General features: G+C 40.7%; 1 protein-coding gene across 5 annotated transcripts in view; it reads right to left on the reverse strand.

Moving 5' to 3' along the window:
• Positions 1 to 21,820, reverse strand: part of foxp4 (forkhead box P4) — a 196,263-nt gene that overhangs the window by 6,013 nt on the left and 168,430 nt on the right. For 2 of the 5 annotated variants that reach the window (XM_079582163.1, XM_079582159.1), the window contains 6 exons: positions 20,220 to 20,303; positions 16,106 to 16,138; positions 12,824 to 13,043; positions 11,933 to 12,009; positions 11,734 to 11,835; positions 1,620 to 1,780 (listed from right to left, as the gene is read on the reverse strand). In XM_079582163.1, the coding sequence (XP_079438289.1) occupies positions 1,620 to 1,780; positions 11,734 to 11,835; positions 11,933 to 12,009; positions 12,824 to 13,043; positions 16,106 to 16,138; positions 20,220 to 20,303 (677 nt within the window). The remainder of the gene's footprint in view (positions 1 to 1,619; positions 1,781 to 11,733; positions 11,836 to 11,932; positions 12,010 to 12,823; positions 13,044 to 16,105; positions 16,139 to 20,219; positions 20,304 to 21,820) is intronic. The other 3 variants (XM_079582161.1, XM_079582162.1, XM_079582160.1) reach the window with 3 other exon arrangements.

A 21,820-nucleotide genomic window follows, 5' to 3' on the forward strand; every position in this document is an offset into this window, starting at 1 on the left:
ATACGAGGACAAATCTTCCATCAGTTTTGTGGGTCTTAGCTTTCAAACACTGGCACGACAGGCCGCAAACTCTACAGTCCTGAAGCTTTTAGATTTGGGTAAAGCCAAACTGGAGGAAGAGGGTTAATTCATCATGACCAATTCATTAGTTAAGTGTGATTAACACTTAATAACTACTGAATGCTTTTATTTATTTATTCTAGGGACACTGGACAAAGCATCTTAAGGCGAGACACTGCAGGTGAATAGGGAAAACATGTATATTTACAGATATCAATTTGAAACTTTTGCTGTCGATCACTGGCATAAATGTGAGAAAAAAATACATTGCAAGTTTTCTGTCATTTTATCTTTTCATATAAGAACAAGGTGTTTTATGCCTAAAAATGCCCCAAATTTCTCATCTGAAATCTGAATAATGGATAGAGCTACATTCAAATTCATGGTTTCATTTTATTGATAAATGAGATGCCAAGACTTTTTCAGAGGGGATTTTGGATTTCTTGTTTAGTTTTAAAATAAGCTGTTTTTTAGTAGAAAAATGTGTAAAAAATAATAATTTTTGCCTTATATTTTGATTCAAAACTCAATAAATGGGGCTTAGGGATTAGATAATAAAAAATCCTTCCTAAAAAATGTTCCAAATATTGTTCAGTCCAAGGCTGGAAAATGTGAAGTCTTTAGGTCCAACTGACGTGGACATAGTGTCGCCACAATGACAGAAAAATGTGTTTTGAGAAAAAGGCCCTTGAAATTGCATTGTCCCATACAAGTCTATGGGGGAACATTGAATCAGCGCAATATTTAAACATGTTATTGTGCAGATTAGGTATATTTTCTGTTTCCGGGTGAAAGCTTATATGTTCAGAGACCAATTTGGCCCAAAACCTGAAAACTGAAAAAATTGAGTTTTGCCTGTAGTGTCTCCCCTTAATATACATTACACATGTAAATATGTCAGAATTAGCCTGTCCATAGTCCCTAATAAGTCCCTAAGAAAAAGTGGAGTATGTGAGGAACTATTCATTATGAGTTAGGCATTAACTGTAAGTAGTGATTAGGCATTAATCATACTTAACTAATGAATTGTTCATGATGAATGAAGTGAACAAAAACAACAGCTCCCGGGCCTTGGTTTGAGCAGGACAGCGGCCACGTGGCCTCGTCGCTGCTATGATCCCGCTGTGTTTTGTTTCCCTCCAACAACGCGCCGCTCATATGTCCGACACGTGCGTGATTATGTCGGCACATCTGTTTACACATCTGTTTACAGTCCCCGCCGCGGCTGCTCCCAGCGACTCGGCAAACAACATAACGCTGCAGACGAGGACTTCGCCGATTAATGAGACGCCGAAAGCTGTTTGTGCTCTCTGAAGGCGACGGGGAAGAGATACATTCAGAGATATCAATTGGAGTCTTGTTTAGTTTTTGAATAAGCTATATTTATTGTAATCCCGATAAACACTCGATCGTTTCGCGAGGCACATTGTCATTTGATGGAAAGGGTCAGACAACACGGACATTGGACATTCCCGTAAAAGACTGCAGGGCGACAGGGTATCGTGCGGTCATTTGACACAAGTAAAACAAAACAAAAGAACAAACACAAAAAGTTGTACCGTAAAATGTTCATGGTGGTGTTTTGAAGGGTTTCGTACCCGGTCATCTTTGGCGGTCTCCTCTTTTGGTACTCGACCTCGTCCACCGTCCACACGGCGCCCTTCACGTTCTCCACGCGCACGAAGCACTTGTGCAGGCTCAGGTTGTGACGCACAGCATTCTGGGAAGGGAGGGGGGGGACAAAAGCACAAAAACAAAAGGGAAGCAAGTTTAGATTGAGGAAGAGCCAATACCTTTTAGGCCGCACTGTTTACCAAGCAGTTCCCTGTTGTAGTTTGGCACATCATGGCATACTAGATCAGGGGTTCCCAAACTTTTCAGGTTTTGACCCCCCAAAATGACCATGGGAACCGTCCTGGACTGTAAAAAATAATTAATATCGATCATATATGAAGCAAGACAATCTGATTTAGTAACACGTACATCGTCTACTTTGTTATTTGACCTCATTTTACAGGCCAGAGCTGTTTTTCGGCTAGAAATGAAAACCAAATACATAATATTTGACTTTTCCGTAGCTTGAAATCATCTTGGGACTCCCCAGGTTGGTGCTCGCGACCCCCGCTTTGGGAACCACTGTGCTATACAAACTACAACCGATAATGCAGTGGAAAAAATACAAACTCAATTACAAGGAACTATCGGTGAAGCTTAAATCGTCTATTCGAGCATAGAAGCAAAATGGCGTCAACTTAACCAAACCCTGTCCAGTCAAAGATTTAAGCTTCCAAGCCTATGGGAACCCAGGGTGCTGAGGGTACAACAGCACCCTCCCCCTGGTGGATGCGTTGCACATTGCAGGCATTTTTTTGGGCAACCTCGTCTCTCTGAATCCCCTAAGCATAGTATGTTCCCATGGCTCTGAATACGCCCTGGACGCACAAACACATTACATTGTAATAATTTTAGTTTAGTTTGACCTGGTTTTACTCGTCCACTCTTTCCATTACAGATGTCACAGAGTAGTTGTGGACGGATGACGGACGAGCAACACTGGAAAATACAAACTACCGAACAACAGAACGGCGATGAAAACCCTGTGGACTACGCTTTCGGTGGGGTTTATGGAATTATTCAGAGGAGCCAAGGCAAAAAAAAAAAAGTAGAGGAAAGAAGCAGCTAAAGATGAAATAAGAAGGTAAGCTAGCAGATGTTGTGCTAACACCGGCTTAACGCAATGCTAAGTAACTTGTTTACCTTAATAAATCCTTTCCGTAGTCCCTCTGGGGGTAGTACAAGTGTTAATGGGATGATTGGGGGGTCTTTTATCTCCCCCTGGTGTCTCTGGCCAGAAAACCACGAAGAAGAACAGGCTAACGGGCAAAGCTAATTGCAGGCTAGCGCCACTTGAACAGTATTTACAGCCAAGTTTGAGTGAAAAAAATGATCTCCATTGTGTAATTGGATGTACATTATCCCTCTCTGCCTTTGTCTTTTCTGTCAGCGTAGTATTTACTCTCACGGACAATTAATAAGTTAAAAAAATCGCACCTTGCTACGACACCTGCAGTTGCGCTTGTGGCCTCTAGGGGCATGAGTTACTTAGAACTGCATTAAGTTGTGCTAACAGCGGCTAACTGCTATTCTAAGGCAAAACCACCTTTTTCAACAGCAGTATGCTAGCGTCATGTTAGCTTATGTTCGGCGCGCTTTGGCAGGGTCGAACACAGCCGTAAAGCTCCTGGTCCGGGGTCTGGTTGGGGCCCAGACACACTGCAAGGGGGGGACCTCAAAGCTAGTCTACAAATCCAGTGTATTGAACAAGAGTTTGAAAGGAAATGTATATGTATTTGTTCAAATCGACTACTTTACTTTAAATTTAGCCCACAATCGTTGCTATTAGTGATTTTATAATGTCAATATAAGCTGTGAAACATTTCCAACTGTATTGAATCACGTTGAATATTAGTATATATATATATATATATATATACACTAACACACTAATATAATAGTGCATGTGTGTCACCCTTAAAATTGCTATAGGGCTTATTTTCATCAGAGCAGAATTTGGTGCTTTGTGTTTGTCATTTCCTTGGGTTACTGATTAAAATAGTTGAGTTTTAATCAACGATAAGTATCTTTTTTTTTTCCCCGTGTCGTTGGAGGCCTTCAAAAGCCTCCATTCAACATGCCTCTTACTTACTTGCCGCTTACTCCGACGCGCTCCAATGTTAAATACCAAAACCGGTTGATAATTGAGCAAATGATTGTACATTTTTCCCTTTTTTTTTTTTTTTTTAATACCCGGCCTTGGCGAGAAACTATGAAAGAATTTAGCTTCTTTTACAAAATTCATTAACATCACCGCTCTCCAGAATCATCTTTTTAATATCTTTCTAACACTCCAGACATTAGATTTTTTTTTTTTTTTTTTTTTTTTCCCTCGCTGCGAGCTTGGTTAATAACTCGCTAATCACCCGCAATTTCGCTCCTCAATTTTTCGCGTCCGGTCCACACAAAACACTTAAAGATTTTTTTTTTACGTTTGTCAGCAAAAAAGGAAAGAAGCAGCTCCTCATTTTTGTTGTCGGGGCCCGCGCTAATAAACCACATCGGCTTTCTGCGAATTTTTTTTATCTTAAAATGTTCCTAATCGCTCGCACAAAGAAGGCGCAGGGACGTCCGCGCTATCTCCTCCTCCGCCGCCGCCGCCGCATCCTTCTCCCCCCCTCCCCCCCAAGGGACGGGCCTCCCCTCTCTTCTTTTCATCTGCTATTTGTAGTTTGTTCATGCCCAATTTCATTATCCATTTTAATTCGCCTATAATTAAATGCCGCGTATTCTCCCTGACACGGCGTTCGAGAGGGGGGACAGGAGCAGGGCGCGCGTCTCTCCTTTGTCGTAATCACATGCAAAAAAAAAAAAAAAAAAAAGAGAGAAAAAAAACGGAGCGCACGTAATTATACAGGCAGTAATCAGCGAACAGAGGAGGCGAAGGAGGACGCACTGTAAAAAAGAGAAGAATGTGAGGCCTCCGTGTCTTAAGGGGAAGGTGTGGAGGATTTTGTTGGCCTGTTATTTCACAAACGTTCGCTATCTTTGCCCTTTTAGATACTCAAATAGGGAAAAGGGAAATGCAATCACTGCACTGTGAATAGGGACCAGTGTTAATTTTGACAACATATTTTATTTTAGTCTTAGTCTTAGTCTTAGTCTTAGCCTTTTGACTAAATTTAAGATGAATTTAGTCGACTTTGCATTGATAATATTCATTATAATCATATTAAATCTTGTTCCTCTGCTTCATGTTTCTGCTCCACATGAACAAAGCTCCGAGCTGCTCCTTTGGCAGTGAATTTACATGATCTGAGGCTCTTTCAGACGGTCAATAGAAGTTTGGATGATTTTAGTCTCTCCTTTTCATTTTCATTTAGTCTTATTTTAGTCGACTAAAATATCTGGACATTTTAGTCACAGTTTTAGTCTCATGAGAAACTTTTAATTTAGTTTTAGTCCAACTTTAGTAGTCAAAAAATATCACTTTGACTAAAATTAAGACTAAATATTTTAGTCGACGAAATTAACACTGATAGGGACAAAAAATAAATACATTGTGAAATCAGTTTGAAACTTTTGCCGTAGATACAAATATGAGGGAGAAGAAAAATATTGCAAGTTTTCTGTCATTTTATGCATAGGCCAATATTGCCTTTATTGTTAGCGACAAAATGTAAAAGCTTGGTTTGAATGTGTGTAAATGTATATCATTGATATGCTAGAGACAAAGATTTTTATAAGATTTAGGAAAAATCTGTTAAAATTCGATTGTTGCGGGTCCAAAGCTCAATAAAATCATTAAAATATTCCACTGAGGAGAAAAATATATAGATTCAAGACTGAAGTACAAGACTGGAAATGGAGATGTTGCTGCAAGAGTGGAATGAAAACTTCTTTTGGAGAAAACGGGCTCTAAACTTTTGTTACAGGGTCATCTTGGACGCCTTTTGTGCTACACATGGATACCAAACAGGCCGATATTTGTCAATGAATAAGCGTGCTGATCACAAAGAGACAATTGCGTTGTTTTTTTTAACGCTAACATTAACCTGTTACCTGCTAGCTTAGCGGTTAGCTATTATGCATATCCAAATCTCAAAGCATATTGACTGGAGAGCTTACAGCCTATATGCCTATATGTGATACCGCGTTTGAAAGCCAAGACCTTCTAGTTTCTGAATGTACGTTGAGGGGAATTGTGAATTTAATGCCCGTTTTCTCAAAAAGTACTTTTCTCACATTGTGGCGACAACATCTACACGTAAAGTAGCGCCTACAGACACCACATTTGTCTGTTTTTGTGGTTTTTTTTCCAAAGGATTTGTAATCTACTTCTTAGCTTGACTCAGCGTGCCTTGAAACACAAACAATCCGAGGCGAACTTTGCGTTTTGACAAGCGCAACAACTAGTTTATTCAAAGCCTTGACGTCCAAAACCTCCTTTTTTTGAGAAAATCATATTGAGAATGTCACAGTGGACAAAATCACAGACATTACATAAAAAGTTCTCGGCTCGAGGTTTTTAACAACTCATTCCCATCATTGCGGCCTTTTTTTTTACAGTGCACCTGATCTCCGGCGCTCCCCTGCACACCTCCCATAGACGTAATATGAAGCGGCGATGCTAAGTTTTGTAAATGAGAATGACCCCAATCTCCTGACAGTGCAAACACACACAGACACAGTGATGATGGGGACATGATGAGGAGGAGGGGGACGAGGGGGGGGGGAGGGCGCACATTTGCATTTTCGTGATCAAAGACTAATTCTCATGGTTAAAATATTAGCGGGGCATTTACAGACAACCACAACACACTGGGCCAGGCACGCACACGCACACGGGAGCGGGGAAGTGATAATCCTAATAATAGTAATAATAATGGCTTGTGTCTGTATTGTGCTTTAGTTAACATGTTTCTCAAAGCACGTATTCATTCTCGCGCTGAGTGAAGTGTCTTGGCAGGCGACAGTATGTGAAATAGATATCTACGATGCAACGTTGATTTTAGTGACTCTACAGGTGACACCAGCTGTGTGGATTGGATTAAGAATGAGTGACTTCATCATTTACTGGCACTAAAATAGCTCTGGTGGTTCAAAAACACTTCCACACAATGAGAAAATTAACAGCGTACCTTGATTTTTGTTCAATGGCACATATCTGTTTTTGCAAAGGGGCTTCTCTGCACCGGAATTCAAAACCAGGGCTTCCGAAGGGCATTAAAAAGCATTAAGTAAGATTCAAACTGGCATTATATCTAAATTGTATTGGAAAATTAAGACATTTCTCAACATTTTTTACTGTATAAGTTAATCAAAAACATCAAAATAATGGTCTGAAACATATTCATTTACAGTTTGGGCTGAAATGGGAAAACTTTGCTCAAAGGTTGCCTGTTTTGTTTGATGAAGTGTTTGCACATCTTAAGAAATTAAATATGTGCAGATTTCTCTCTGCGTTTGTGTCATTTGAAAATAGTATTTGGGCATTAAAAGGCATTTATTTGGACTTGCTTGTGTCTGTATAAACCCTGAAAACGCTGACCAGTGGTGAAAGAAAAGGCTAAGTAAAGAAAATGCATATTTTAAATAATAACGGTTTACACTTGTATTGCGCTTTTCAAGCCAGTGTTATTTCTCGAAGCGCCACACTGTAGTCATTATTCATTCACGCCATACTCGGTGGAGGTAAGCTACTGTTGTAGCCACAGCTGCCCAAGGTCAGACTGACCGCGGTGAGGCAACCAGTCTGTGCCATCAGCCCCTCCAACCAGCACTAACCACTCACTCACTACATTCACACAGGCTTCCTGGTCCCAAACGGTCTCCCATCCAAGTGCCGGCCAGGCCCTGCCCTGCTTAGCTTCCAAGGTCTGACGGAATCGAGCAGAGCAAAGGTGGTATGAAGTAAATGTACAGATAACGCTTTGATGCTCTAATAGAGTTGAAACTCGACTCTAAACTTCCGCTTCCAAATGTGCTTTTAAGAAAAAACATTGACTAAACTATCCATTCTCAAAGACAAAGATTAAATGATGTCATCGAACAATCTTCTCTATTCAAAGGGATTTGTAATGTTTCATGCCTCAGAACTGTATATAAAGTAACAAACAGTGAAGTCTCAGCAAAACACAGACTCAAAGCAGTACATGTTCTTCATTTTCATTCATTCATTTTTCCCCCTGATGACTCCCAAGAGGCCAGGGACCCCACTTTGGGAACCACTGAGAGTTAAAAACATATTGAATTTCATGGCGAATTGTGCTTTTGTTTCACAGCAGCGACTGAATGGGTGGCTGGTGTTTCTGATTTCGCTATTCTGATTCTTTTTCTATTTTCATAAAGGCCCGATTTCTGAACTTCATCAAATGTGGGGGACGGTTGTGGATTCTATCTATCAAAAATATACCACAACAATGTGAAGTGTAAAGTGTGAAGTAACAAAAGGGGCAGATATTATAAGACTTGTTCTTCTCCTCTGCTCCGTTTCATTTATACTGTGTTGGCTTGGCGGTTTTATTGTGATTGTGAACATCACTTTTGAATGAAATAAATAAATAAAATGAAAAAATAAAAAAATAAACACAAAACACACAAACACTCACAATGAAGAGCCAACTTAAAGCAGCTTTCTCAAACCGCCGTGAACGAAGCAAAACATTACTCATACACACATCATTGAAAAGTCGATTCTGCTTAATGTTTCTCCTTCAAAATCCTACAACACCTACTATCAAATCAAACCGTGTTTATAAAGAGCTTTTCAAACACAATGTGAGCTTTCCAATGTAAATATAATGCATACTTCATTCTCGACAACCTGCCTAACTGCATTGCCGTTCCCAATGACACACTTTCCCCTCCTCTCCTCCTCCATCATCCCTCCGTCCTTCTCTCTATCTGTGTCCTCCTCCTCTGATCAGTGACTCCTGGCTCCTGACACCGCCATCGCCATCGCCGCTGCTCCTCTCATGAAATATAACGACTTATTAAAAGAAACCTGCATTGACTCCCCTCCCATACATAAATACACGAGGCTATCTTTAAAAGGTCCCGGGGCCAATTGCGCGAGAAGAAGAAGAAGAAGACCCCGCGGCGCATCAATAGTTAAAATTCATAAAAGTCAGATGAGGGGGTGACGATATCTGCAAGTGCCCCATCTGTTAACCCCGCTCCGACTTCAGTCCCGGGCTATTAAGCGCCGCATGCACATATACTGTGTGCGCCATCCGCTGAGTGAAGTGGTCCACCGTTTTGTCTTTGGTTAGCCCACATAAACGGACCGCGGTTGGGTTTGACTGATCTCGTTCGTGGGCCCTCACCGCAGACCACAGAAGACAATCACAGCAGCGCTATCTGCCGCAACACACATGTCGAAGTTGTCGCTGGGTGAAGTATCGCAGAGGACGGGATGTGTAAGTGATGAGAACGCGCAATGACCACAGTCTGAGCAGAATCGCTCAACAGCTGTTTATGAAATGCAGTGTTATCTTTAAATCCTTTTAGGCGCTGCTGAATACACCTTTTACTACCGGTGTAGCGATTTCAAACTACCCCCCATTCACCTTACCCCCGGTACTTTGAAATTGATTTCAGACTACCGGGGGGGAACTTGAAATCGATTTCAAATTACCCCCGGGGTAGCCTGAAACTGATTTCAAGTTACCCCCCCTGATTTCAGATTACCTCCGCCGCAATATGTATTGTTTGTTTGGCACGGCTGTGTTAAATAGAAAATGCCCGGATGTTAATTGCTAATAATAGCTACAACTCTCGTAACTTTTCATCTGGTAAGGTTAGCTTTAGTTCGTAAACTCCACAATCCTTAAGTTTAGGGCTAAGGTAAGGTTAGCTTTAGTTCGTAAACTCCACAATCCTTAAGGTTAGGGCTAAGGTAAGGTTAGCTTTAGTTCGTAAACTCCTCTATCCTTAAGTTTAGGGGTAAGGTAAAGTTAGCTTTAGTTCGTAAACTCCACTATCCTTAAGTTTAGGGCTAAGGTAAGGTTAGCTTTAGTTCGTAAACTCCACTATCCTTAAGTTTAGGGCTAAGGTAAGGTTAGCTTTAGTTCGTAAACTCCTCTATCCTTAAGGTTAGGGCTAAGGTAAGGTTAGCTTTAGTTCGTAAACTCCACTATCCTTAAGTTTAGGGCTAAGGTAAGGTTAGCTTTAGTTCGTAAACTCCACTATCCTTAAGGTTAGGGCTAAGGTAAGGTTAGCTTTAGTTCGTAAACTCCACTATCCTTAAGGTTAGGGCTATGGTAAGGTTAGCTTTAGTTCGTAAACTCCACTATCCTTAAGGTTAGAGCTAAGGTAAGGTTAGCTTTAGTTCGTAAACTCCACTATCCTTAAGGTTAGAGCTAAGGTAAGGTTAGCTTTAGTTCGTAAACTCCACTATCCTTAAGGTTAGAGCTAAGGTAAGGTTAGCTTTAGTTCGTAAACTCCACTATCCTTAAGGTTAGGGTTAAGGTAAGGTTAGCTTTAGTTCGTAAACTCCACTATCCTTAAGGTTACGGCTCCAACCGCGGTTCCTGTAAGGTATCTTATGGATGAAGAAAGCAGTTGAGAGGAGGGTAATCTGAAATCAGGGGGGGTAGCTTGAAATCGTATTCATCTTACCCCCGGGGGTAACTTGAAACTGATTTCAAATTACCGGGGGGTAGCCTGAAATGGGGGGTAGTTTAAAACCTTTACACCGGGACTGCTACTGCCTCAGTCACTCCTTTTCCACCAAGCTGGTGCCGGTGCTGGTTCTGGGCCAGTTCCAGTTTCAGAACCGGTTCTTTCGTTTTCCACTGGAAAAAAACGCTGGCTCTGGGTTCCAAAATCTGGTGCCGGTTGGGAACCAATTAAAAGCTGGACCAAGAAACGAGGACCAGTGATGTCAGCAGCTGGGGGCGTTGCTCTGTCCTCCAACAAACAATAAATATTAGTTAGTTTGTGCTTATAACTTCCTGGAGAAGCCAAAACAGTCTCTCTGGAGGAAACTGTTGTTTTGATTTATGCTCTTTATAACCAGAAGTGGCTGTAGTAAGATGTTGCTATCCACTTTTGATGTTGACTTCCCAAAGCTATGACAATAGGCACACCTCTCATTTTGGTGGAAAACCAAGTCAGTATGGAACCAACCCGGCACCAGAACCAGCTCTGAACCAGCCCAGAACCAACACCTTGGTGGAAAAGCCCTTAGTGTGAACAATAAAACCAAGGGAAGATGGAATGATCTCCGAAAGGCAGGAAACTACGGATGAGACATTCCCATAAACTTCGTAGCCCCCCACCACCAAATATGGCAAGGATCACAGCTTTAAAGGAACAGGCCACCGTTTTTCCATACTGAGATATGTTGAGTTGAGCCGATGCAGAACTGTCTGGTCTTTGGTCGCTCAGTCACGCACAAAGACCAAAGATGTTGTTAGCATTTGCCCTCTCCCAGTGTATTCCTATAGCTCCAAACGGGGGTGAAGTCGGAAGCTACCACGCTCTTCCATGGGCACAAAGACCAGACAGGTAGGCATTAACTCGTCTACGCTCAGGTAAGAACATATCTCAGTCTGGAAAATCTGTTCCTTTAAAGGCTTTTCTAAGCAGTCGTTCCATCTTTCCATTCTAGTTTGGGGGATTTTTGCCCTTTATTCTGTACTAAACTCCAAAAGAACTAAAAGGTTTCTGGGCTGTTACGTACGCATTGCTCCTTGGAGGTCCATCCACCGATCTTCAATGAGGTCAGGAGACTTCGTAGGCCACGGCCAGACCTTCAGACTGCGCCTTTGGATGTTGTCAATCGTGGTTTTCATGTGTGTTTACGATCACTGCTCATTTCGAGAAGCAATTTTTCTCAGATGGTGTTAAGTTTTCCTTCAGAATTTGTTGGAAATAAATGTAATCCATCCTTCATTCTACTAGAAATGTTCCCTGAGCCACAACCCCAAAGGATGATCGAACCACGCCAAGGCTTAACAGTTGGACAGAAGTCTTTCTTTGGATTCTATGTGTATGTCTCATCTGCGACCTCACGCCTTTTGGAGATCATTTCATCTTCCCTTTCCTCAATTATTCACATCAAAAGGAATGACGTAAGTTCTAGCATTCTTGATACCCGGTTGTCTTTCTTACCTTCCACGTGGCGGTGTTTCTCCTGAAGTAGGCGAACTTTCTCGTGAACCAGTTGTAAATCTCATTCAGAGTCAACTGTCGGTCCGGAGACTCCAGTATGGCCTGTAGATTACAAATGGTGATTCTTACTTTTGAAAAAAAAAAAGAAAAAAGGATGAACTTTACATATCACAAGAACAGCAAACAAACGAGAACTTACGTGGCGTATGAGCGAGGCGTAGGTGAACGGAGGCCTGACGTCAGCGTTTTTGTAGAACTCACAATTCTGAGCGAGCTCTGAACAAAAATCAGGAACAAGAAAAGCAGACCATTAAAAAACGTCTTGGCTAATAAACAGGCTAATATGCAAAACTGACATACAGTAACTGGTCTATTACAACAAAATCAATCAAATACAAGTCAAAGTGAAGTAAAAGTTAGTTATTTCAAGATATTTATCAAAACGGCAACCAACTAACAACTGCATGTTTCCAGCGCATAAACATTAGCATTGTCTTAGCACTGAGTATTGTTAGCATGCCGCTTCTGAAGAAATCTTTTAAGTGGACTCATCATTCTTGATTGTTCATTAATCTTATTTTGGGCACCTCACAATTAATATTTCATGGTTTATTATTCAACTTAATGTGTTAAGAAACAGGGGCGAATAAACATAGTAAACACAGAACGTGAGCCACTATTTTTCGCGGCATGCTAACAAATTGACTGGGCAGTGATTAAGCGATTTTGTGTTCCAAACGGTTTAGAACAAGCCTGAGAAATGCTACGGATTTTTCTGGATTTGGTCAATTGTGCAACAAAATCTAGGAAATAAAAAATGCAAGCACGAGATTTAGATAAAGAAATGACCAAAGTAAATGGGGCTAGCTAACTCAAACCTGTGTAAACGAATCGAAATATTACTTCAGGTGTAGTTTTGATAAGGCTTATACAGTGGGGGGAATAAGTATGTGAACCCTTTGGATTTTTTTACATTTCTGCCTAAATTGGTCATAAACTGTGGTCTGATCTTTATTGAAATCATAAATCATAAAGTCGCCCCGTGGGTAGCGAGCGTTAGCATGTAGCCCAGCGTTAGCCGGCCCCGTACCTGAAGCGATGGGGGTGCAGTATTTGTCGGAGTTGCGCCTGCGTATCGGGCCCACCCCGTGCGAGTGGGAGTGCGGGTGCATGCCCGAGGAGCTGATGACCGAGGGGCCGGTGCGCAGGGGGGTGATGGGGGCCGCGGCGGAGGTGGGGGGGTGCGGGAGACCCTCTGGGTACGCGTCGCTTTCCCGCTTCAGGAGCGCGGCGCTCGAGGCTAGGTTCAACTGCGAAACAAAGCACAGGAGAGAAAACAGTGGTTATTTTTAAACTGACATTATGGTGCAACAGCTTTTGTTTTGCATATTATACAAATCTAAAAAATGAAATATAAATCATGATGTGCCTCTATGCATTTCGCGATTTTTTTTCTCCAAATACCAGAATTTGGGCAATGTAAATAAATAACTTTGCCTGAAACAGTAACAATATCACACTGTGCTGATTTCTATCATGTTTGCTCTCAGTCATACAGGAGTTTTCCATCTTAGCAAAAGGTTCAACCCGTCATTTACACTGGTTTGTCTTGTGTCATTTGTCGCTCAACAAGAGGCTTCGTCAGCAACTAGCAACATTCCATCAAAAGGCTGTTTACATCCCAACTTAGGGGAAGTGCTAGAAAAAAATATTTAAAGAAAAATAAAAAATACATATACATATTCTTGTAACTTGTATTGTATGATGGATTGGTATGAGGTCACAAATAAACAAGGTAAAACCCTTACTAGATATTTATAAATCCAGCCCACTGCCGAAAGATTGCTAGTTGCCGACAAAGATGACGGCTTGAATAATCTGATGAGATGTTTCGGCCGTGTGAAAAAGCTTCAATTCAAACAAATTTGAGATGGGGTTCACAATAGTAGAGAAAGTCACAATTGAATCAGGCCACGGTAACAATAACCACCTATGCTCAAACCTGACTGTAATTTCCCCAGTGTGTTCAATAGTACACTCGCTTAGCAGTACTGCAATATTACTGTAAATCATTGTAGTGTGTGCGGTAAAGACACCTTGGGGACAACTTTTTTTTTTTTAAACACACACTTACAGTATCCTACGAACAAAATGAATACACACACACGCGCTAGCATTTATTTACACACGCGACTAAAGCGGCAATTAACCCCAGTTTACAGGAGCACGGACATGCTGTTTATAATGGGACCCACATCTCTCTCTCTCTCTCTCCCTTCTAATTTCCCTTTTCCTTTTTTTTTTTTTTTTGAACCATCTTCCCCCTTCTCTCTTTCCGCGGTGATGCTGCAGTCTTCACGGACCGGTACAGGCTAATTAGGCTGAGCCACAATCGCTTCAGTGAAAGCCTGCAGTGTCCTGGAGTGGAGGGGGAGGAGACTCGGGCGAAGACGGACTCATTAAAAACAATATGGAGGATGTGGATGTGCTCGCCCCTTTGTACAGTGCGGCACAGGGCGGAAGGTATGGAGATGATATCACAGCATGTCGGCAACTCAAGGAATTCATCACCGGGGTTTCACTTTGTAAACCGAAAAATGCACAGATTTTCGAGTATTTGGTATTGTCTTTCATTTAAATTTCCCATTCTTTTTCGAAGACTTTCCGAAACACACGCTCGTACGAAATGAAAAAAGAAAACGGGAAACTCCAACTCCAAAGCGAAAGTCCTCAAAATCCGATAAACGCCGCCCGCAAACCCAGCACTAGAATTCGACGGTAATTGTAAACGTAGCCGTGTAGCCCCGCGGTGCCAATTAGCGGCGGCGACAAAGTACTCGCGGTAATAGCAGTATATAGTCGCAGTAGTAGGCGGTGATCGGGCGCCCCCCCCGCCCCTTCTCCTCTGCGCTATTGAGGGGGCGCGGCTCAGTAACAGGTACTTCATTAACGCGTCTCGGCGGCGACTGCTCGACCTCGTTAATTGAGGCCAAGCTTTGCCTCCGTTATCCGAAAGCCCCGCCCCCCCCACCCTCACAGCCCTCGTCGTCCAATCCCCTGCTGACCCCCCCGCTTACGGCCGTCTCCAGCCGCTGCGGGACACGCCTCTTCCTGATTTCCTGTTTCAGCTGATCCCCCATGTGATCAACACCTTCACCCCCCCCCCACCCACGGGTTTCTTTAGTTTGAGCATTTTTATAGTTTCACTTTCTTATTGGACACTGACAGGAAGTGACATAGATAGAGGATGGATAAACTGTTGAAATGAGTGAGTCAAACTGCTATGGAACGTCACCTCTACCTATGTCACTTTCTGTCAGTGGCTTAAAAAAAAAAAAAAGGCTTTATTAATGCTGCTTCACTCAAATAAAATGATAATTATGACTTACAACAGTTGTTATCCATCTGAAAATATGACTTGTGTTTTCAAAAGCTTTAAGGCGAGACACTGCAGGTGAATAGGGAAAAAATGTATATTTACAGATATCAATTTGAAACTTTTGCTGTAGATCACTGGCATAAATGTGAGAAAAAAAATACATGGCAAGTTTTCTGTCATTTTATCTTTTCATATAAGAACAAGGTGTTTTATGCTTAAAAATGCCCCAAATTTCCCATCTTTTCGGCGACAAAATCTGAATAATGGATAGAGCTACATTCAAATTTGTTGTTTCATTTTATTGATAAATGAGCTGCAAATACTTTCTCAGAGGGGATTTTGGATTTCTTGCTTAGTTTTAAAATAAGCTGTTTTTTAGAGGAAAATTTTGGAAAAATGTAATTTTCACCTTATTTTTTGACATTCAAAACTCAATAAATGGGGCTTAGGGAATAAATAATAAAAAATCCCTCTAAAAAAAACTTCCAAATATTGTTCAGTCCAAGGCTGGAAACTTTGAAGTCTTTAGGTCCGACTGACGTGAACATAGTGTCGCCACAATGACAGAAAAATGTGTTTTGAGAAAAAGGCCCTTGAAATTGCATTCTCCCATATAAGTCTATGGGGGAACATTGAATCAGCACAATATTTAAACATGTAATTGTGAAGATTAGGCATATTTTCTGTTTCCGGGTGAAAGCTTATATGTTCAGAGACCAATTTGGCCCAAAACCTGAAAACTGAAAAAATTGAGTTTTGCCTGTAGTGTCTCCCCTTAAAAACCTGTCATATACACTTTAAAACATTGCTTATGTACCGTAACATAAAATAATGCTTCGTCTGGTCAGGATTTCGCCCGGAGCAGTGGGAATGACACAGTGAGTACGAGCTTTCACTTTCACCTAACGGCACCTGGACACATCGTGTGCGCAGGACGGGCCCAGTGATGGATTATGAGCTTTGCAAATGTGGAGGACAGTTTTGTGTTCGTACCTGGATTAAATTGTGGAAGTACTGATCGGAGCGCTTCAGCAGTAGAAGAAGAAACAACCAAAGTGAACAGGATTACTCAAAACTGCGTGAATGAAGTCAAAATGGCAGCCCAGGTATGTTTTGGACGTTCAGTGTTGGGTAGAATACTTTGAAATTGTATTTAGTTACAGAAAAACTGAATACATGACTTATAATAGTGCATTCTGTGATGCATTCAGCTATTTTGTCCAGTCAGCGTGCTCTATTATGAATACTTGGAATACTTTCACAGTCATTTGAATGATATTTATGTATAAATATGGTTAAAACATGTAAGCTACACTTGTTGCATAACGGCTGTTATGGAACTTTCAAGACACAGGAGAAACTAAACTGTGACAAAACATAAATAAACATAAATCTAGTCAAAGAAGGACCAACTTGCTCCTAGTGCTCAGCCAGACCTCAGACTGTAGAAGAGCGAGGGACTAAGTGAAGGTAGCAGGTCGGGCTAACTCGTTCATGCTAGCAATATTCAGAAAAGGGTGAAAACAAACAACAGCCCAAAGGAGAAAAAAAAGTAAGACGATGTGATGTGGAGGTAAGAAGTTTCCTAACAGGCACATGCACTGCAAAAAGTCATCTTGAATGGATTTGAAATCTAGGGGTTAGATTTTTACACTCAAATTAAGACAATAGTTCTATTTCAAGTAAATTCAGACTTTTTAAATCTAGTTTTGAATGCAGTAATTCTCTCTCTATTTTTTTTTTTTACATATATGTAAATCTAAATATCTTGCCCCTATGGACAGATTTGTTTTGTTTTTTTATTAGACCCTCAAATCAAGGAAAAAATTCAGATGTCACTTGTTTCAAGATAACTCTTTGCAGTGTAGCCACCTTTACAGTACATGAGGAGGAGGAGGAGAAAACAGGAAAAAAAGAAGGAGAAGGAGAAGGAGGAGGACAAAAAATGAAAAAAGAAGGAGAAGAAGAAGGAGGAGGAGAAAAAATGAAAAAAGGAGAAGAAGAAGAAGGAGGAGGAGGAGGAGGAGAAAAAATGAAAAAAGAAGAAGAAGGAGGAGGAGGAGAGAAGGAGAAAAAAGGAAAAAAGAAGGAGAAGAAGGAGAAGGAGGAGGAGGAGAAAAAATGAAAAAAGAAGAAGAAGGAGGAGGAGGAGAGAAGGAGAAAAAAGGAAAAAAGAAGAAGAAGGAGGAGGAGGAGGAGAAGGAGAAAAAAGGAAAAAAAGAAGGAGAAGAAGAAGAAGGAGGAGGAGGAGAGAAGGAGAAAAAAGGAAAAAAGAACTAGAAGGAGGAGGAGGAGAAAAAAAGAAAAAAGAAGAAGAAGGAGAAGAAGGAGGAGGAGGAGAAAAAAGGAAAAAAGAAGGAGAAGAAGAAGAAGGAGGAGGAGGAGAGAAGGAGAAAAAAGGAAAAAAGAAGGAGAAGAAGGAGGAGGAGGAGGAGAAAAAGGGAAAAAAGGAGAAGAAGAAGGAGGAGGAGAGAAGGAGAAAAAAGGAAAAAAGAAGGAGAAGAAGGAGAAGGAGGAGGAGGAGAAAAAATGAAAAAAGAAGGAGAAGAAGAAGGAGGAGGAGGAGAAAAAATGAAAAAAGAAGGAGAAGAAGGAGAAGGAGGAGGAGGAGAAAAAATGAAAAAAGAAGAAGGAGGAGGAGGAGAGAAGGAGAAAAAAGGAAAAAAGAAGAAGAAGGAGGAGGAGGAGGAGAAGGAGAAAAAAGGAAAAAAAGAAGGAGAAGAAGAAGAAGGAGGAGGAGGAGGAGGAGAGAAGGAGAAAAAAGGAAAAAGAAGGAGAAGAAGGAGAAGAAGAAGGAGGAGGAGGAGAAGAAAAGAAGAAGAAAAAGAAGGAGAAGGAGGAGTTTAGATGCTCGTTTCCAGAGGTGGGTAATAGTCAGCTACATTTACTCAAACACATGCACTTAAGTAACTTCTTGAAGTAATTGCACTTCTACTTGAGCAATATCAAAACAAAGTATCTGTGCTCTGGAGTAAAAAAAAACTCCCTCGTGCCAGTGTGAGCGAATCTTTAAATGAAAAATCTTCACAATGACCCCTTTTTATTTGTTTTTTGTCGTTATATTTCTCATAATCAAACTTCTACAGTTACTCACTCACTGCTCAAGAGTAAATACCGTGGCGACCCGACCCACCTCTGCTCGTTTTCCGATATCGATCCCCCAAAACGAGCGCCGGGCCGCTATCGAAGCGCCCCATCTCCCCTCTCGCTCTCCTCTCCTGACGACGGCCTCTCCCTCCCCCACTCATTTATATCCTCTCAAATTAAGACGCACGGCCCCTAATTGACAATTAATTTCAACATCTTCATATTTTAATAAGGCTCCTCGTCAATCTGAATAATAAAATATTCATTAGATAAGTAATAACAGGCACTCCCCCCCCCCCCCCCATCCCCTCTCTCTCTCTCTCTGTCTCTCTCTCTCCCCGTGATGTGACAGGAGATTTCTGACACCGGATAAAACACCAGAGAAACCACTCGGAAATTAAATGATGATGTTCAGCTTTACAATAGACTCTTGAACGACGTTTTAGTGTGGATATGTTAACAGTGCAGTTGTGGTGGTAATTTTAGTTGTAGTAGTAGTAACGCAAAGAGCGAGAGGGATGAGGATGAAATGGTCAGATCTAGAAACCTCTGTAGGACCTCTTTGAAAGCAGCAGCGTGTAGTGGTTATTTGATATTGGTGAGGGAGGAGGGGAAGAAGGAGGAGAAGAAGAAGGACATGAAGGCGAGGGAAGAATTAGAAGGAGAAGGAGGAGGAGAAGGAGGAGGAGAAGGAGAAGGAGGAGAAGAAGCAGGAGAAGAAGGAGAAGAAGGAGAAGAAGAAGAAGAAGAAGAGAAAGGAGAAGAAGGAGCAGGAGAAGAGGAAGGAGGAGAAGGGAGAGAAGGAGGAGAAGAGAAAGTAGAAGAAAAGGAGTAGAAGAAGGAGCAGGAGAAGAAGAAGGAGGAGGAGAGAAAAGAGGAGAAGAAGAAGAAGAAGAAGAGAAAGGAGGAGAAGGAGCAGGAGAAGAAGAAGAAGTAGAAGAAGAAGAGGAAGAAGAAGGAGACGAAGAAGAAGAAGGAGCAGAAGAAGAAGACGAAAAAAAAGGAAAAGAAGACGGAGAAAAAAGGAAAAGAAGAAGAAGAAGAAGAAGAAGAAGAAGAAGAAAAAAAAGGAAAAGAAGACGGAGAAAAAAGGAAAAGAAGAAGAAGAAGAAGAAGAAGAAGAAGAAGAAGAAGAAGAAGAAGAAGAAGAAGAAGAAGAAGAAGAAGAAGAAGAAGAAGAAGAAATGTAAAGAGTGAGACTGAATAAATCCAGTGTGGGACTCTTTAAACACAACATTCGATCATTACTGTCGGACATACATAGTAGTAGTACTAGTTATAGAAGTAGTAGTAACAGTAGTAGTAGTGATGGAAGCAGTGGCACTAGTAGTGAAGAGTGAGACCAGAAACGATCAAAGTAGCCCTCATGAAAGGCAGCATTATATAGTTCTTTTTTGATCCTAGAATAGTAGTAGTGGCTATAATAGTACATGTGCTGGTAAAAAGTTGTTGATAGTCATTGTTGTTGTCGTAGTAGTAGTAGTAGTAGCAGTAGTAGTATACAATAATTAGCATCGAGAGTGAGATGAGAATGAAGTGGATGAAATTAAACACAACTTTGACAGAATGCAATAGTAATGCTGCGGTCGTATGGAAATAGCAGAAGTAGTGTAGTAGTAGTAGAAAAAAAACACCGTGCAACCACTTAAAAAACCTGGTTCTGTTTTGCAAATTTTGTCCAGAAGGCCTTTCACGTGGCTACGCTCTTTAAAGACTGGTTGACACTTTTAGATATCATACAACATGTCTAGACTTTTGCCTGTTTCCCTATGACTAAACACAGTCTGTTGCTGGTTGTTTATAAATAACAACAAAACCACTCTCGGCCAATAGAGGGCGCAGGCTGCCTAGGAAGTAAACAGGCCCGGCCTCAGCATGTCACCCTCTCCATACAGTGTTCGCAGACCTGTCATTGATATACATATCTTTACCCACTGTCTTCCACTTGTTTTTTGTTTTGTTTAATATATCAAGTTAACCGAGTACTGCAACAGAAGTATTTGAAGTATCGTGTACTCACAGGCTGGCTGTAAGGCTTGGGCTCCGAGGGCCTCATGTGCAGGTGAGCCATCATGGCCTGCAGCCGCTCGCTCTCTTTGGCCAACTGCGGGGAAGACAAACAAGAACATTATACTTTGATTTTGACATTATAGTTTTGTATCATTTTTTAGTGCGAATAGACAATTAAAAAAAAAAACGTAAAGAACCGACAAACAGACTTCAGATATTGATCAGCGTCAGTGTTTTGTCTGTTCATTACACAGTGCATTTTTTTTTTTTTTTTACAATGCATGACAAATGTATTTTCAATCTGTATTATTAACATACACATTTGTTAATAAGATTGATTTGGCCTTCTGATAATATTTACAAGTGTTGTGGCAGGATACTTTGCTGTAAGTGGGTAGTACGGAGACAAGAGAAGGAGAGTAAACAAAGATACGATGGAAAAGAAGGCCTTCAAGTTCAGTTCAAAACAATGTTCATAAAAGAATATTTAGATTCTAGTCGAGTGTGTCATCAAGACTGCAACAATTTCTGGGATTAGTGGTACTTTCTTTAAAGGAAAACATAAGCAGATTTTAAAATGTGAATTACAGGAGTGATCATTCACATAAAAGCATTCAGACACTGCAGTTTGACTCTTTTCTCTATTTTGCTTTAGCTAATGCTAGTCGTTGGACAATGGGCCTCACTCATGAAATGCTCTTACGCACACAGTTGTTAAGTTCTTAAGCAGGTTTTTATCATTCACGATATTAGCAGGTTTTTATCATTCACAATATTAGCAGGTTTTTATCATTCACGATATTAGCAGGTTTTTATCATTCATAATATTAGCAGGTTTTTATCATTCACGATATTAGCAGGTATTTATCATTCACGATATTAGCAGGTTTTTATCATTCATAATATTAGCAGGTTTTTATCATTCATAATATTAGCAGGTTTTTATCATTCACGATATTAGCAGATTTTTATCATTCCCAATATTAGCAGGTTTTTATCATTCATAATATTAGCAGGTTTTTATCATTCACGATATTAGCAGGTTTTTATCATTCACAATATTAGTTCTTAGCTGAAAGTGTTCTTCTGGAAGTACAAGGAACAGCACAAAAAGTCTGCAGATTTAGAATTTTATAAAAGTCAAAATTAACCAAAATATTACTATTCCTTTTTCATGGTCAAAAACATATTTCTACTAATTATTTCATTGAAAAATATTTTTTTGGGTAATTATTATAATTATTATTTTTAATATGATGTTGTAGGGCAAGCGACACAAAATAGCATGTCATATCTGATACATAAAAAAAAAATCAAAGACATATTTTCGACACGTTTTTACTCACTGCTGAGTTTCTGACGAAGAATTAAAAATTATATTACTCAAGTAGAAATAAAAAATAAAGCACTGTCAAATTACTACAAAAGGTCTCTCAAGCCCTTTGATGATGCTCTTGTCTGGCCCGTATATGGAAGTGTAGAGGGCGTGTCTTTGTATTTCCATAGTCAATGTGATGTAAACATCATGATAATGAGGGGAGCGGTTCTTTGTGTCCTGTTGGTCAAGTTCTGGCGACTCTCTATTAAGAAGAAGAGATTTGGTCTCTAGTA

The sequence above is a fragment of the Gobius niger genome (assembly GCF_951799975.1).
Source record: "Gobius niger genome assembly, chromosome: 24".
Lineage (NCBI taxonomy): Eukaryota > Metazoa > Chordata > Actinopteri > Gobiiformes > Gobiidae > Gobius > Gobius niger.